The sequence below is a fragment of the Nothobranchius furzeri genome, chromosome 8 (assembly GCF_043380555.1).
Source record: "Nothobranchius furzeri strain GRZ-AD chromosome 8, NfurGRZ-RIMD1, whole genome shotgun sequence".
Taxonomy (NCBI): domain Eukaryota; kingdom Metazoa; phylum Chordata; class Actinopteri; order Cyprinodontiformes; family Nothobranchiidae; genus Nothobranchius; species Nothobranchius furzeri.
The window spans coordinates 65,985,864-66,003,623 of NC_091748.1; the positions used below are offsets into that span (position 1 = coordinate 65,985,864).

General features: G+C 42.6%; 1 protein-coding gene across 2 annotated transcripts; it reads left to right on the forward strand.

Moving 5' to 3' along the window:
- The first annotated feature begins 3,731 nt into the window (after nt 1–3,731).
- arrdc2 (arrestin domain containing 2) lies at nt 3,732–12,536 on the forward strand. 2 transcript variants are annotated; one of them, XM_015970869.3, is made up of 8 exons: nt 3,732–3,929; nt 4,854–5,108; nt 10,709–10,926; nt 11,013–11,115; nt 11,187–11,443; nt 11,531–11,693; nt 11,912–12,072; nt 12,189–12,536. In XM_015970869.3, the coding sequence occupies exons 2-8, from the start codon at nt 4,856–4,858 to the stop codon at nt 12,240–12,242; spliced, it is 1,209 nt and encodes a 402-aa protein (XP_015826355.1). In that variant the 5' UTR covers nt 3,732–3,929; nt 4,854–4,855; the 3' UTR covers nt 12,243–12,536. The 2 variants fall into 2 exon arrangements, with proteins under 2 accessions (XP_015826355.1, XP_015826354.1); XM_015970868.3 differs by lacking the exons at nt 3,732–3,929; nt 4,854–5,108 and adding an exon at nt 9,056–9,562.
- Nucleotides 12,537–17,760: the final 5,224 nt, after the last annotated feature.

Here is a 17,760-nt window from a genome sequence, read left to right on the forward strand (position 1 = left end):
CTGTGAAAGAGCCTTTCAAGAAGCATGACACATCATATATTGACTTCCACAGGGCAGACTTTTACCCCACAAGAGAACAGTTTATACTCCCCCATCACCAGTACACAATTTCAGATCATTTTACTGTATCTTTAGGCTTTTTTTTTTGGCCTGATAATAAATCATATGTCAAAATACACATTTTGCTTATCTTTTATTGCATATTTGCATATTTCTAAGAGTCAGCTGTGTGCATCATTGTTTGGGTTTGTGTATGTCCTGTTATGTGTGAACCCATCCAGATCAACTTACCAAGGCAGTATGTGCATTACCTGGTTCTGATTTGTGACTCTTAAAGATTAAATGTTTTTTTTTAATCCAGACGCCCCCAAATGGTGAAACCGCACACAAATCTCAAACTTGGTGGTTTCTATGACAACGTCTGGTCCTCCACATCCACAGAGGACTTTTGTTATCCCAAACTGGGTGAGTTTTCCTTGTTACATAATGAATTACTAGAATTCACTGCATTGAAGTTTTCGGTGAAACGTTTTTTTACATCCTGTTGTAGAAAACAGAACGCATTAAAGCTGCATGTAACACTTTATAAATCAATCAAGCAATAATGTTTAAAGACTCAAATAAAATGAGCTGCTGCTGATTTATCTCCAACATGTTTTTTTTAAATTTCCCAGCAGATCCATTTGTTCGGGTAAAAAGAAATCCCAAAGTCAGCGTTGTTCTCAAAGGCGACACGGATGAGATGAGAAACAAAGAGAGGATGTCCACCACCAACCAAATCTTCTTCTCCACCGTGAGAGGACAGACATTCTAACAGTAAAAGTTCTGTTGGTGATTATTCACACATTTTCTATCTCATTATGAATACAGCTGCAAGAAGCTCATCAGAAAGCGTCTTTGCCCACGCCCGGCCTGATCACCAGAAGTCACGCCCACATCAGCCATCGAGATCTGTCAGGCTTTAGCTACACCACCACAGCTCATGAGCACTACGGCGAAAAGGATGGAGATCGATGCAGACCTGTCGTCCGCTTCAGTAGCAACGCACTGAAACAACCAGGTGATGTATTTCACCTGTTTGTGTATTTACAGGATGATAGCAGTTTATGTTAATGCTTGATGTGTTTTGAGCAGAACGTGGTGGGCTGAACTTGAGCATAACAAAGACAGATTTCCTCCAACAGAACATCTCCAAAACCACAGCGTGTCAGTCGCAACAAAAGGTGAGAAACTTTGCAATCAAATAAAAAGCTGACTCTCCACTAGACTACAGTGATAACTGCTGCATTAACTGTAATTCTTAATTACGCTTTTTCTTAAAGTGTCATATAATATTGATTATTTTTCTGTTGATTAAACAGAGCCATAGATTGTTCCCTCTGGCTGAAAACCAGTACCGTCACCAGGGACGACTACACAGCCAAATCTTTGACCCTGCAGCGCCTCGTCAATAGACACAATCTCTCACTTCACTCTGAAATAACCAGAATCCCACCTGGAATAATGGATTCTGTGTTCTCCATCAGTCCCTAATAAAAGATATTAAGCAATTTCATCACTGGAGAGCAGATTTCATGAGTTAAATGTCAGATTTTAAATATTCTGTTTTATCAGCTCCTAAAATAAGAGACGTTTACTTGTAAAAAGAAACCTTCCACATGCAGATTAGACAGTTTAAAGTTGTGAGTTAAACGTGTCGGTCACTAATGGGTTAAACAAGAGTGCTGCTTAATACATCTCTATGGAGTCATGCAAAGAAAGTTTTAACACTGACATTTATTCTCTTCATGTGAGTAGTTATGTTATTCAAGTTATTCAATAAATGCTGAGGAAGGTCTCAGGGTCCTGAGTCAGCTCTATAAAAAATGACATGGTCCTTTTGTTGTTTGCACATCGACCTTTGACCCCAGACCAGTAGTGTCATGAATGCAAAAATTCAGAGTGTGCATCCAACCAAACCCACTAATGTCTCTCTTCCACTGAATTGCTGAAAAATTCTTATAATCTGACGTAGGTGATGAATAAAACTTTTCCCAGAATGGTGCAGCATGACATTTTAAAGCAGCATGCAATCATAGTTTTAGCTGTTATGTGGTTTAAACATAAACCCTTGGCTTCATGTACTGTACAGAATAAACGGCTGGGAGTCTGATTGATTCACATCCATCCATCTCAGAACAAGCTGCAGAAAGGTTACAGTCAGACTCTGACTGTCCTACTTCCACCCTGTTTACACTGTCAATGCTAACGGCTATGAAGGTTACCGCCTGTTTAACAGAAACATTCTTACTCCCTTCTGAAGGCATGACTGAACTCAAAACTGTTGTAGCAATAACCTTGAGATAGGCTCCACTGATTAAACGTAAGAAGATGTAAACAAACTGAGGTCAACTGTCTGGTAAAGCTGCAATCTGCAGCCCCCAACTCCCAGATTCATGTCCAAGAAACAGCTCTCTGTGTTTTCTGTTCTTGTTTGATGCAGCTGAAAATGTGCCAAGTACAAAATAAAATGTTTTATTAGGTATAGTCCCTTAAATATCTGCAGTAATGAGTGAGTAGTCAAGTCATTGTAAAGAACACATTCAACCTCGATGATTTCAACACACTTGCACGTGATTAAAGCACGACAAATAAGTGTCTTGAGCCAACTCTTGTTGTGATTTGGTGCTATAATTAAACCGAATAAGAAGCTGAATATCAATGCACTTTTGGAGATCTGACATAAAGCTACAAACCCTAAAGGGTTAAGTATATAAGGATTCAAAGAGATATTTCAGGTCTTTGAGGGGATTTTCTGCATGAAGGTTATGAACAAATATAATTTAACTGTTGTAAAACAAACGTTTAGTTTAGAGAAAGATTTGCTTTCTGTATTGATGAGCTAATGGCTAGTCACAGGTGGACCAGCTCCAAAGATGAAAACAAAAGTAGTAAAATAGGTCTATGCTCCAAATAGTGATTTAGGGGAACTCTCACTCGTTAGTTTTTGAAACCACGTATCAGTGGTGTACGGGGAGCTGTCGTCTATCTCCAGCAGTCATCAGGACAAGAGGCAGGCGACACCCTGGAAAGATCTCCATGGCCACATATAGACACAGCCATTAACACATTCACTCACACCTAGTGACAATTTAGAGTCTTAAGTTAACCTAACAGCTGTGTTTTTGATCTGTGATAGGAAGTCTGGGGAAAACCCACACCAGCATGGGGAGCAAATACAAACTCCATGCTGAAAGGCCGCTGTCAGCATTTGAGTCTACGATCTTCTTGCTGTGAGGCAACAGTGCTACCAACTTCACCAACATGAAGTCTTGGATAAACACTTATTTAGAATTTAAATTTTCAGCAGAAATTAGAAACACTTTTTGTTGCATTATATTGTCCTGTAGTAATAATTGTAATACAAAATTTACAGCAATGTCAATATTGATGACGTAGCACTGCCTTGCATCAAACTGAACATTTTAGATGAGATTTAGATTTTTAATCATGGTTAAAGACTGAAACTGGCCCCGCTGTAACTAGCTGATAGCTCCTGTCAGAACTACTTAGTATTTCTCATAACTACCGCCATCTGAAACAGGGGGGAAAGGGAAAACATTAAAATGTTCATAATATTTTCCACAGAAACCCACTCTCAGCTATCCATTTAACCTTTTTAAACCTGCGTCACGTGACCTTCAGTCTTCTTCTACGGTCCGCCCACTCCTCCAGGCGCGAGCCCTCCTCCATGCGTGGCTGGTGGGCGGCCGTGACTAGCATACACCCTTTTTTGTTATTGGAGTCAAAACGGAGAGGCAGCGGTATTCCTGCGCGTTGAAACTTGTCACCGTTTTCCTGAGCTTGACTTCCGTTCAGCCCAAGGCAGAGAGGTCTCACAGACCCGTAAACATCCCCTACGTGAGCCCCACCACGTAGCCTTCTTCTCGGTGAGTTCTGAGTCTTTCCATTCATCAGTTCAGCTGTTTTTATTCATCTGAACGTGTCAGAGACGTCCTTAGTTGTTCTTAACACAGACATGTACCTAATTAAAGTGCTGCTGTTGTTTGGTACTGTAGTGATATTAATTAATAATGTCTAAACAAACAAGTAGCTGTTATTTTTGTTTATAAAATGACCTAAAAACAAATAAACTAACATTGTTTTAATGAAAAATGTCTGTACGGTTGTAGATATGACACTGAACCCTCTGGGATCCACCCAGCCCTGTTACGTGAAACTAAAACTATTGATAGTAACCACAAAAACTATTGATAGTAACCACAAGTGATAACATTGAGCTTCTATTTCATGGAAGGGATATCCCATTCCGATATCAGTATCTGAAGTTATTCATATCGGCCCAAAAACACGGCATCGGATTATATCGGACTGCATCAAAAATCTCTGATATAAGCAGTCCTTTAAGGTTCACAGTTTTGCAACCAATGGTTAAAAAATCATTTTTTTCATACTTACTGTTATTTTCTCTTGTTCTCAAATTGAGTAATATCACTTGATCAAGCTTTCATACATTCCACACTACGAAATAGGTAAAAGTATGTATGATTTGAGCTGATATTGTATCGGATTGATATCGGTATCGGTCAATACTGAAGGCTGCACTATCGATATTGTATCGAAAGTGAAAAAGTTGTATCGGGACATCCCTAGAAGGAACCCAATCAGAGTTGGTCCCAAACATCACCAACACATTCAAATAAGTGAAGTGAGGAGGATTTAAACTTGCTGCTGTCGGGATCTCCTCTGACAGGAGCTCCTGTCAGCTGTCATAACTGTTTCTTTTGCTCTGTAGTTTACTGTAAATGTGTTTGTGTTTTAATGCTCAGTTTTTTGTCCTTCCTGACATGCAGGTATGTCGCTGAGCTCCATTAAGTCCTTCAGCCTGGAGCTGGATGGTCCTGCTGATGCTGCGTTCACCGTTGGGGAGGCGGTGTCAGGTCAGGTGGTCCTGGAGCTTCGTAGGGACACCCGAGTTGAGTCCATGAAGGTACAGGGCAGAGGGGTGGCCACGGCACACTGGCTGGAGAACCGCGGCATGAACTCCGTCTACAACGACTACACCTCCAAAATCACATACTTCAGGAAGAGACAACATCTGATCAGAGGTCAGTAGTGGATGTAAATAAAACTGATGATTTTCATTGCAGCTGTGCTAAACCATATCTTTTTTTACATTTAGATGAATGTAATTTCCACATGCTAGTTAGCAAAAATATGAATTCCCCCCCATTGTTTCTTTTTGTTTGAAGGTAGTTATGTAATTTGCTGATGTGACGCTTTGCTGGGATATATTAGGAAACAATGCAGCTGTTTGAGGAATATAATTCTCTATTTTCTGAAAAAAGAAGTGAAAACACGCTGATCTAATGCGTCGCCAGGTGTCTCGTAGCCTGTGCAGTTTACTAAATGAAAAGTCAAGCCAAATGTGTTGCATGCAAACCTGGGAAAGAGGCCAGATATATTTGCCAGATAACACAATCTTTGACATTAAACACAAATCCATTAGTGCAGAGTCCACATTGGGTGAGTGAAATTCCCCCAGTGTGGGGGCTGAAAATTACAGAGGTAGAGACTATAGGCAAAAGTGCTGAGTGAATAGACTGAAGACAGTGGTTAATGTTTTATTAGAGGTTCTTGAGCTAGTTTGACTCCTTTGGCTGGGCAGACTGGAAGGTTCTAGATGGGAAGTCTCATCCAAAAGTTTCCATCAATGTTTATTCATCATTTTTATGAGATTTAAGATGTTATTTAAAGCTAAACTAAACCACAGCTGATGCTTTTCAAACACTCATAACAAAATACACATTCTATGTCAGATGCATTCAAATAAAAAGTCAAAGGTTTTTACCAACAATCTGAGTTTAATTCACATTCAGTACAAAATCTGATTTATTTAAATACTTTTCATCTATGAATAGACTAAAATGTTGTAACTATCAGTATGTAGTAAACTGGGACTAGTGAAAAGGTTTCTCTCAATCACAAGCAGGTGGATATTTATTCTTTTTAACCTTTAGAAATAAAGCCTAGAAGTGGTCATAATGTTTTGTTCACTCTTTTCTATTAGCAGATTTACAGCAAACAAAGTCCTGATTTTTTTGTCTTTTGTTTACATGAAAAGAACTAGATTTGAATTTGTTAATTTTATTAAAGAGCAAGTCACCCCCTACCACTATCCTTCCAGTCCCACATAAACAATATTACCCGGTCTGCCTACTTCCTTCTACGTAACATTAACCGCCTACGCCCCTCCCTCACTACTCACTCGGTCGTCATCCTTGTTCCACAGCCTCATCACTTCCGGTATTGACTAATGCAACTCTCTTCTCTTCGGTCTTCCTCACAAATCCCTCCATAAACTCCAACTTCTCCAGAACTCGGCAGCCCGCATCATTACCAGAACTCCCTCCTTCCACCACATCACCCCTGTTCTTCAGCAGCTCCACTGGCTCCCAGTCACTTCCAGAATCCAATTCAAAATTCTGCTATATACATTCAAAGCCATCCATAACCTAGCTCCCCCGTACCTCTCAGACCTCCTTCATCCTTCAACCTCCACCCGTTCCCTCAGGTTCTCCTCCTCCATCCACCTCTCTGTCCCACCTTTCCGTCTGGTCACTATGGGGAGCAGGGCCTTCAGTCGCTCTGCTCCCCAGCTCTGGAACTCATTCCCTCCTGACCTCCGTAACATTGACTCCCTCACTCTCTTTAAAACCAGACTCAAAACCCACCTGTTCCGTCTAGCATTCCAAGTAGTTACTCTCTTTGCTCCAATCTGTCTGTTTGTTTTATGCTGTTCTATCTTTTATTGTTGTGTATTTTATCTGTCTGTAAAGTGTCCTTGAGTGTTTAGAAAGGCGCTGTTGAAATAAAATGAATTATTATTATTATTACCAGAGTCTAACTCCATTTCCGTTTCCTATTTGAAAAATGCACCACGAGGAGGTGTTGCCTGGCAGACTGAGAGGGCGGAGCCGCTAACAAATACACACACACACACACACAGGCTCACAGCAGCATTGTGACATCATATGGTACCAGCTAACATCATAGGGTACCTCTTTGCCAATAGTGATGGCAGTTTTGAATTCAACTGTAGTGCAGAGTTTTTAATTGAAGAGGGGGCAACGCTGACAGTTTTAGACAGAATATTTAAATTTTTACTAAGATGCACTAAAGTGCCAAATTATTGACTACACATGTCTACAGCATGATTAGACACTCAATTATACAGTTTATCTATAAAAAAGAAGTTGATTTGCTCTTTAACCTTTACTGAACACTTAAACTTTAGCAGATCAATTCTGATTAATTCACATAAAATGTACTTTATCAAAATATTTAATCATCTCAGACTGAGTGATTTGTTTCTTGAGCTTACTAAACTAATTAAACCATCTGACGTAATTCAGTTATCATGGGAGCATCGCTTCTTGTTATTCCTTTATATAAACACTCATTTGTTTCACAATTGCTTGCAGGAGAGCAGGCTTTGCTTTTTTAAAATGTTTTCTCAGGTAACAGAAAGCATGTGAAGTCAAACAGAAGGTCAGAACAAAGGTTATGTTTGTTGTTTGCTTTTGTTTGAAAAATAAATTAGGAGAAAGTTGTGTCACCCTGGCAACAAGGAAAAACAACGCCTGACTCTCCTTGGCCCCACCCCTTCTGCCAGCTGTTGCCTACATCCATTCTGCCTTTTGTCCAATTCCTTTTAGCACTGAAGCAAGATGTTTGGTTTTCTTTTTGACATTTGTCCTTGCAAAGCAGATTTTGAGTTTCTCTGTTGTTTTTCTGAGCAGCTCTTTGGTAAATGAGCCGACATGAATAAATCGCTTTTCTAGACCCTGCAGCAGCTTTTGGTTAATCATCTACATGGTGTGAGGATTATCTGGTTTGTTGGCTTTTGCAGAGAACCACAGGATGTTCTTATCAGTGTTGTGCCAGGATGCTCTGCTAGAACTGAGCCTCTGCCCATCTTCACCACTAGGTGGCGCGCTTGTCTCAGATCAACTCATTCAGTGAACTTAAAGCCCTTGTGGGAATATTTACAAACATATATTTGTGAAATTCGATTTTTAATCTACCAGATTAAACAATCCTTATTGCACAGATGTTCTGAAGAGTGTACTGGTTCCGTGACAACACCGTGTGCTTTCCAACCACAGCTCAATACTACCTGTATGAGGAACAGGTTAGAACAGATCTCTCTAACTGGTAGTGCCATGCTAGTGCTATATGTTCAGTGTTTTGCTACTTTTCCTCTCTTCATCAGTGTCCCAGTGCAGGCTGCAGGAGCATCCACTTCCCTGCAGGTTTTTGCAACAATTGTCCAGTTAGTGGCGCAAGAGAGTCGTCATCCCAGCGAACAAAGGAGTAAACAACTCTGTTTTTCTCAGGCAAACCTGATCTTTTTTGTCTGAAGACTTTTCCCTGGAAGGACAGAACTTCCCTTACTTTAAAAATGAAAGACGGGGGAGGATTTGTTTAATACTTAAACTGAGTTTTCAACTATGGTTTTATTTAGAAGTGGATTTAAAGCCTTACGATTTCACACAATGATTCATGCAAACGTACCAACTGTTGCAGGGAATTTGTTCTCCAATGGCTCCGACCTGCAGCGTGCTTTTTTCTGGTTGCTTAGCTGTGTGGTTTTAGCTTGTCAAGCATCCCAAATAAGGTTACTGCATGTTCAAAGTGACACGAATGTTGTTAAGTAAACAGCTTCGACCCAGAGTGAAATAATTTCCCCCAGATCTCTGCCAGACTGTGGCAGTGGGCCTGTGTTCTCCTAAGAACCTGTAACCATCAATCATCACCCTGTTTTCCTCCTAGGCCTCCACACCCAGTCTGCATGTTAATAGTGCTGCGTTCAGGCTCAGTCCGGAAAAGTGATGATTTTAAGATAATGCGCAACACTTTGTGCGTTTTTGTTTGCGCTCATTGTTAATTGGATCGTATTTGAAGTTGTTAAATAAAACTTCACTACTAAACGTTTGGGGTCATTAACTTTAGGGCTTGTTTTAAAACGTCCGTGCCAAGACGGAGTCCATGAACGCACCACCAGCCAGCCTTCAACCCTCTCCTGAGGCCTTACATAATAAATTATGTTGACCACGCCCACTTCGAGGTCTCCAAATAGGGCTGCCCTCTGACTATCTGCACAGTTTGAGCGTCTCACGACAGAAAGCAGCATCCCGGAAGCCCAGGGACATTTAACTCTGCAGAACACAAAGAAGGATCCACTCGCTTTTGCTTTCAGGAACAATCGCCTAACTTGCAACAAAAATGATTTTCGACAAGTTGAAAAAGTTTGACATCGTGTTTGACTCTCCGGAGATGGACTGTCCTCCGGTGTTCAGCAGCGGGGACGTGGTGTCCGGACGGGTGGCGGTGGTGCTGTCCGGGGAGACAAAGTTGGACTCCCTGAAGCTCCACGCGGAGGGCTTCGCTAAGGTGCACTGGACCGAGTCCCGCTCGGCTGGGTCCAGCACCGCGTACACCCAGAACTACAGCGACGAGGTGGAGTACCTGAACCACAGAGAGGTGCTGCTGCAGGCAGGTGAGTCCGCTCAACAGGCTCGGTGATGGGGGCAGAAAGTCGGCAAACTCCGCTTTCTCCAACTGGAACTGCGAACCTTGAACAATAATGTGTTTTTATCAGTCAGAGAACTCTGAACAGGGTCATAATCAGAATATTGTTTACTTTGCTGAACAAAAACGTGCTCCAGTTAAACCTCGTTTGTTTTTGTCATGCAGAAGTGTTAAACATGAATGAAACCAAAGTCAGGTTTAAACTATTTTATAGATCCGTTTATTAAAGGAGCATGCCTTGCCTCCTCGAAGTTCACTTGAAGAATAAACGCAGCAGTAGTCAAATATTACAGGAGATAAAACTTCTTTATTTTACTCAGAGAAGGCAGATGCTTCAGCAGCTGTCTCCTCGTTGTGAAAACATCCGTGGAGCCTGACATCATCTTCTCAGCAGATCTGGGTTGTTTTTCTCCTCTGCAGTGAGGGGGAGCTTCATGTTTCTGTCTTCATTCATTCAGCACAAAGCTGTTTTGGTTTAAAGAGCAGACCGGAAGCACACAGCCAGGGCTTTGTCAGCCTTTTGTTGTTGTTGTTGTTGTTCGGCTCAACTCTGGCTGCAGACAAAACGTCCTATACCCTAAACGATGGAGTATTAATGTGTTAATTTGAAAATATGCATGAAGAATATACATGTTTGAGTTTTAAGAAAAGTTTGAGTTAAGTTGAAGGATCCAACAAACAAAAATGAAGAAAATACCGATGGAGACTGTTCAATACAAACACGTGTTCCAGGACCGGTTCAGCCGGGGAGAGAGAAACATTTGTTGAACCGGGCTGTAAGAAATCGCTGGAGCGCAGTCGGCATGATGAGGAACTGCTCCTCTGAGCAAAAACGGAAACCACGTGATTACAGAGAAACACCAGGTTTCACAGTTGATTTGTTAAAAACTAGGATCTCTTACAGGTCTGCCTCCGTGTCTTCAGCTCGCTCGTGTCTGAATTTAGTTTTTTATGGCCTAAAACATTTTATGCTCCTCCATGAAACTCGCATCACCTCATGGGAAAGATCAGTTTTTAAGAGTTTAATCTTCCACTTGGGGGCTTCGGGTTCTACTTTACAGTCAACTCAACCAAACTAAAAGAAGATGCAACCCCTTTTTTTGCCTCCATCCAGATAACGGTGAAGCGACCGTCCTCCACGCCGGCAGGCACGAGTTTCCGTTCAGCTTCCAGCTTCCTGAAGAGACTCTGGTCACGTCGTTCGAGGGGAAACATGGCAGCATTCGTTACTGGGTCAAAGTCAAGCTCCACAGGCCGTGGTCCACCGTCAGGAAGCTCAAGAAGGAGTTTACAGTTATTGAACCCATTGACATCAACACGCCAACCCTGCTGGTGCGCACTTCTCCTCTTAAATCATGCTGCTGACACATTCCTAAAGGCTTCTGGGCATGTGCTCATTTGTTTTTACGACTTTTCAGGCACCGCAGGCTGGTACCAAGGATAAAATGGCACGAGCATGGTACCGTAACTTTGGACAGGTGTCTGTGACGGCAAAGATCGACCGCAAAGGCTACACACCAGGTGAGCATCTGTCACCTGAAGCGCCTGAAAGCACGTCGCTGCATGTGTTAACGCGCTTCATCCCCCTACAGGAGAGGTGATCCCCGTGTTCGCCGAGTTCGACAACTCCACCTCCAGGTCCATCGTGCCCAGAGCCTTCATCACTCAAACGCAGACGTTCATCGCCCGCGGCACCATGAAGCAGAAGCGCTCAGTAGTGGCCACACTGTGCGGCGACATCGTTGGTGCCAAAAGTCGCGAGACCTGGCACGGCCGAGCAATCAAGATCCCTCCTGTGGGTCCATCCATCCTGCAGTGCCGCATCATCAAAGTGGAGTACCTGCTCAAGGTAAGCGGCACTTCTTTTTCCTCCATGCATGCTAATGATGCTTGAGTCTGCACGGATGGTACTAATAGTTCTGTTTTCCTCCTAAAGGTCTGTGTTGATGTTCCCGGGACATCCAAGCTGTGTTTGGAGCTCCCGCTGGTCATAGGCACCATCCCCCTCCATCCCTTTGGTAGCAGGACATCCAGCATCAGCAGCCATTACAGCGTCAACCTGGAGTGGCTCCGCATGGCCATCCCCGAGCAGCCTGAGCGTAAGTATTCAGACTGTTGACCTCCACGAACGCAGAGCAGCAACATCTGTTCATTTATATGCCAAAAAGATAAAAAAAAAACACCCCTCTGGAGCATCTCTGCTGCTGGAGTTTATAAAGTTTTAACAGCAGCGATGACTCAGCTGCTCGGTGTTTGGATTTTTTCTGCAGTCTTGAGTCTGAATGGTGCAATAACAGCGCTGCCGTTTCCCCTGCAGCTCCTCCGGATTACAGCTCAGTGGTGACTGAGGAGGAGGCAGAGCAGCGCAACCACGCAGCGGCGCCGCAGCCGGCCGATGACCTGAGTGGGATCCTGGAGCGACCCCTCATGGCTTTTGTCCAGGAGTTTCGTTTCAGACCTCCGCCTGTGTACAGCGAGGTGAGTCACATACAGCAGTTACTTTTACTGCCAAGTACACTTTGAGTTATTCAGTGACTGAACGTTGACTTGAATTCACCTTTTTGTTTTGCGTCTTTTTCTTTTCCCGCCTACAGATTGACCCGAACCCTCAGCCCATCAACATGAGACCTCGCTGTATGACGTATTGAACCATGAGCCCTGCCTGAGCGACATGCAGCGTGATTAACCAAACAAATCTAGAGATCCGTCCTCTCCTGGATTATTCCTCTCTGGTGAATGAGCACCTGGTCCCAGCCTGAGTTGTGGAGATGGACTGGAGTGCCACAGTGAGGTCCGAAGATGGAGCTCACGGGAACTGGGCGTATGCAGAGGAGCTGCGGTTTTGTTTCCAGTCCAGCGGCGTGGATGCTTCCAGGTTCCACTGAGGAGAAACAACTTCTCTGCACCAGTTCCTGTCCTCCACAAGTGATTTTATTTGGCTCGCAGCAGAGTGAGCTACATAGTGCCTCCTAGTCAACAATCCCCTCAAGATTCGAGACATTTTGAGATTTGGGGGTGGAAGAGATCACTTGATATTTATTGGGTGGAAAGAAAGTGCTTTTGACGAGTTGACCTGTACAGAATTACACGGCCATCTTTGAACGGCGTTAAAGAGAAAAGTGCAATTATCATCCTCTTGTTTCTGGTATTTGCCTGGAAACGGGGTAGATGTTGAAATCCTACGTTGCTATGCATTTGTGTGACTCAACAGCAGTGTGTATATGATGAATTTATACTGTTAAACACATACTGTATCTTAAAGGGTTTGGTGTTGGAGCAAAGCTAAATAAGATCTAGATGTACTGAATGCATGCAGGTAACAAAATGTAAAAGGGAAATAACACAGCCTTAGTAATCTGCAGACCGAGACTGCATGTTTTCCTCTCAGAGAGCTGGATAGAGCTGATTGTAAACTGAGAGAGGTTCAAACCAAAAACAAGAAAAGTGCCTTCTAAGTGGTTGGATTCCACAAGTGGCGTTGTGTCGCCGTAAAGCTCGAGGCGCTGGCGAGTGGGAAAGCTGTGGTGTTTTGATGTAAGCAGCCGTTTTAAATAGGATCATGCCATTTGCTCTCCCAGCTGCAGAAAAATAAGACAACCTCTGAGCCAAACGGACTGAATTGTCTGACCAGACGGCGCCTTGGTGCTGCGAGGTTGAGCCTTTAGCTGAAATGTATGGATGAAGAACATTCCAGAAACTGACTCGAGGATTACGTTCTCTCCTCAACTTCCAAAATAATGTCAGCACCAGATCAGGGTCATGTGTGCGACTCGAGTGGCACACTGAAGATAGACAAAAAAATGTATTTTTATACAAATGCTCTTGTTGATTGTGAACAATATTTTGTATTTGGTTTTCCTAATTAAAAAAAAAATCTGGACTGTCTTGTTTTATTTATTTTACTGTGACAAACGTGGGCTGTGAACTCTGCTCTGAGAATAACGGAGAGCTGTTGGGTGTGTTGCGTGCGACTGGACCAGTACATCGTGTTCTACAGTTTGCCGGAGAGACGGGTTTCACGCTCTGGATCAGAACCATAGTTCCTGACTAAAGTACTGCCTGTCACTTACGTTAGAGCAAACAGCTGCTTGGATTAGAAATCCTCTGGTGCTGTTTGTTTCTGTGTTTACATCAATTTTCAACAAGTTACATGTGATGGATCTAAACTGAAATAAGCAGTTCAGCCATACCGTGCTCAAGCATTTAGACAAAAATACAAACGTGGCCAAAGAAATCCTCAGGGTTTTATGAATAACAATGTGATGAAACAGACATGCTAATAAGAATGTTTGATTTCATCTGATCAAAAAAAGCACGCTCTAACATTTCACTGTGGAGTTTCGATAATCTTCTACAATGTCACCAGAATTATTTCCATCCAGTGTTGTTTTCATTATTCACCAAGACCTTGTTGGAGTGGATAAGGTCCCATCTCATGAATAGGGCTTCTGTTTCCCTCCGTTCTTTTTCATCCTGAGATGCTGAGCTTAGGTGGGGGGTACCCCTGGGCTCTGCCTTGGGCCCCCTGCTGTTCTTGCTCTGTTACCACTGGGACTGTTATTTAAAAAACATAACATTAGCATCCATCTCTATGCTGATGATTGTCAACTTTTTTTTGCCACTTCAGCCAGGGGTAGCATACAGCAGCTGGTGAATTGTTTACAGGATGTTACTCAATGGATGGGGTCCAATTTCCTAACTGAGGGCAAAACTGAAGTAATAGTTTTTACCCCAAATGACCACCAGCCCCATGGATTGGACCTTTTATTGCTGCTCCCCTACGAGAAGTCTGTGATCACAGATTTTGGTGTTAAAATAGTCTGTGCTCTTCAATTTGATGTTCAGGTGAATTCTGTTGTTCATTTGTGTTTTTAACAGCTGCGGCGCTTTTCTAAAATGAAGTCGATCCTCAAAAAACAGGAGTTGGAAACCGTGGCCAATGCTTTTATTATCGAGAGATTGGACTATTGCAGCACTCTGTATGCTGGCTTGAGCAAGTCCTTACTGCAGCTGGTCCAGAATGCTGTTGCCAGGTTTTTTATGGAGCACGGAAATGGGAGCATGTCACTACCCTCCTGACTACTTTGGACTGGTTACCAGTGAAACACTGTATCCCATTCAAGATCCTGATCTTTGTCTTTAAATCTTTGTCTGGAACTACCCCACCATATTTAGCCTCACTGCTGACTCGTTATGTCCCTGGAAGATTGTTACGTTCAGGTCAGAGTGACCTCCTGGTGGTTCCGCGGTCAAAGCGTAAGTCCAGGGGTGATCGTGCCTTTTCGGTTCTGGGTCCTCGGCTTTGGAACCAACTCCCACTAGAAATAAAACAGTCTACATCGCTGCCCATTTTTGAAGCTAGGCTGAAGATTCATAGTAGGTCTAGCTTTTGTACTCATGTTTTGATGTTCTGATCATTTTTGTTTTATGGCTTTTTAAAATCTTTTACTGCGTTTTAAATGTTGTATTTCTGCATTTTACTGTATGGCTTTTTTATTGTGTTTTAGTTGTTCTTAACACTTGTTCAGCACATTGGGTCCCCTTGAATGGGGTAGGAAGGGGCTTTATAAATAAAGTTGAAAAAAAGTTGAAGATCTTACACTGATGATGGTAGAGTCTGACCGCTGCACAAAGCCTTCTCCAGCACATCCCAAAGATTCTCAATGGGGTTAAGGTCTGGATTCTGTGGTGCCGATCCATGTGTGAAAATGATCTCATGCTCCCTGAACCACTCTTTCACTAGCTGAGCCTGATGAATCCTAACGTCATCTTGGAATATGCCCGTGCCATCAGGGAAGATGGAATAATCTGGCCATTCAGGATATTCAGGTAGTCAGCTGACCTCATTCTTGGAGCACACCCTGTTGCTGAACCTACACCTGACCAACTGCAGCAATCCCAGATCATAGCCCTGCCCCCACAGGCTTGTACAGTAGACACTAGGCATAATGGGTGCATCACCTCATCTGCCTCTCTTCTTACCCTGATGCACCATTGCTCTGGAACAGCGTCAGTTTGGACTCAGACCACGTGACCATCCTTTCAGTTTTTAATAATGCGATGGACAGTTCTTCACCCAATCAGATGTATGACAACACAAAGACTTTTATATTTCACTCAAAACATTAAACATAATTCATGATCCTTTTTTGTAAAAATACTAAATTAATCATTCGTGATTCATTCAGAACTTAATTTTTACCTTTCAGAAGTATATATGTGGCTTTGATCTTAATGAATGATAAGGTAATTTTTGTCTTTATGGATTCAATCTGACACATTTCTATCATTTGTCATCCCCTCTGACTCCTCCCTACAGGAACAGTTGTTTCACGACGTCCATCATCTTCCTGTAATGCTGACGTGGCGCTCGAGGCTTTGGTAATGGATTTAAATGTTTTATAGGATAAATTTTCAACTGTTGTCTGACAAGCTCATCTGGTTCAGTGTGTTATTGTAATTTTTCAACTATTGTTGCATTACCAATTTATATATTTATTTTATTTTTTGTTATTATTATTTTTGCTTCATAATTTTATTAATTTCTTTTAGATTTTAAAACTCCACAGATTTAGTAAAGTTTCATGATCTCTATTAAGACTTTTAAAAAGATGTCAACACAATCCACATCCTAATAGGGATGTGTTTGTGGTGCACAATAACAAAAAACCCTGCTGATTGGTGATGCCAGGTTTAAGTTGGTGCCATTTTTTGTGGAGAAAAGGAAAACTCAAACTTGGGGGCAAAACAGGCCGGAGGCAGATTAAAAAACAAACTAAGCGGGGAATCTAAGAAGGAAAACATCAAACAAGCTGGAGAGCTGACAGATGCAGGGGGAAAAAAAACACTGACAGAAGCACAAAAGCAAAAAACAAACCTGTCCGAGAAAACCGGTGCTCTGAGCTGGAAGGATACGGATGAGAAAAAGGACAAACAAAAAATAAACAGAGTCCTTAAAACTAAGAATGGCAGGAAGACATCATCAGAACACAACATCAATAAATCAAAAGATAATAAAACCACACCAGACTATTTTATCTCACAGCTGCTCACAAGTTTGAATCTGTAAATTTGTCTGATCACATTTCACAGTTTTGCACAAACACCGTGACGCTGTCCAATCAGGGCTTGATGTTCTCACAAAGTGATGGTTGAACAAGATGAACAAGCAGGAAATCAGACCCCACACTCCTCTCACCTGAGCTGCAGACTAGACTGAGCTACAACTTAAACGTAGACGTGTGGGGACGCTGACTGTGTGGTCACATGATGCAAAGGTTGTGTTTTTAACAAGAAGGAATCGTGTCCTTTCAACAGCTGATCGCTACTAAACACACGGTCTGAAGCTGTGTTTACAGGACTGTAATTGCACCGGCAGCCTCTGTGTTTAGTGTGCCTGTGTCCTCATGGGACACAAATAAGTGTCTTCTACCTGCACATTAAACAGTTTTATAAAGTACTGACAGTGTGTGTTTATGGATCTTCACGTCTTGCTTCTGTGACGTCCAGATTTTTTTATGGCTGACTGCTCACACTCTCAGACACAAATACCCGTCGCTGCAAACCGACCAACATCCCACCGTGCACGTCAGCTCACCTGAACCAAACGGACCAATCAGCACTCAGAATCCACGTGTTTACTGTAATTGTGGAGAACATTAAAGCTGGGCTGGTTTAAGACTCAATCATCTTTAGTTACAGACACTTGACAAGCAGGACTAGCAGCTCCGACGTGACGGAGAATTTCAGCTAGGCGAGCTCAGTGTGTCCCTTCCTGCTGCTGGAACACAGTTAAAGTTCACCAATGAGAAGTAATGCCAAACCCTTTTGAAGCCACGTGTAGCCATCCTGATGATGAATGGTGCACAACAGAGCGTCCCGTGTGAAAACCAGAAACGTGTTATTCTGTGTTTAAAGGATTGTTCTTAAGTTTTTTTCAACAAATATTTTTCTTCAGCAAGTTAGGAGGTGTTAAAAAACACACACCTCACTTAACATGTTGTTTCATCCATCCATTCTCTTCCTCTTATCCGGAGTTGGATCATGGGGGCAGCAGACTAAGTCGAGAGGCCCAGAACTCCCTCTCCCCAGTCACTTTTGCCCAGCTCTTCCGGGTATTCCCAAGGCGTTCTCTGGCCAGGTGAGAGAAAAAGTCTTTCCAACGTG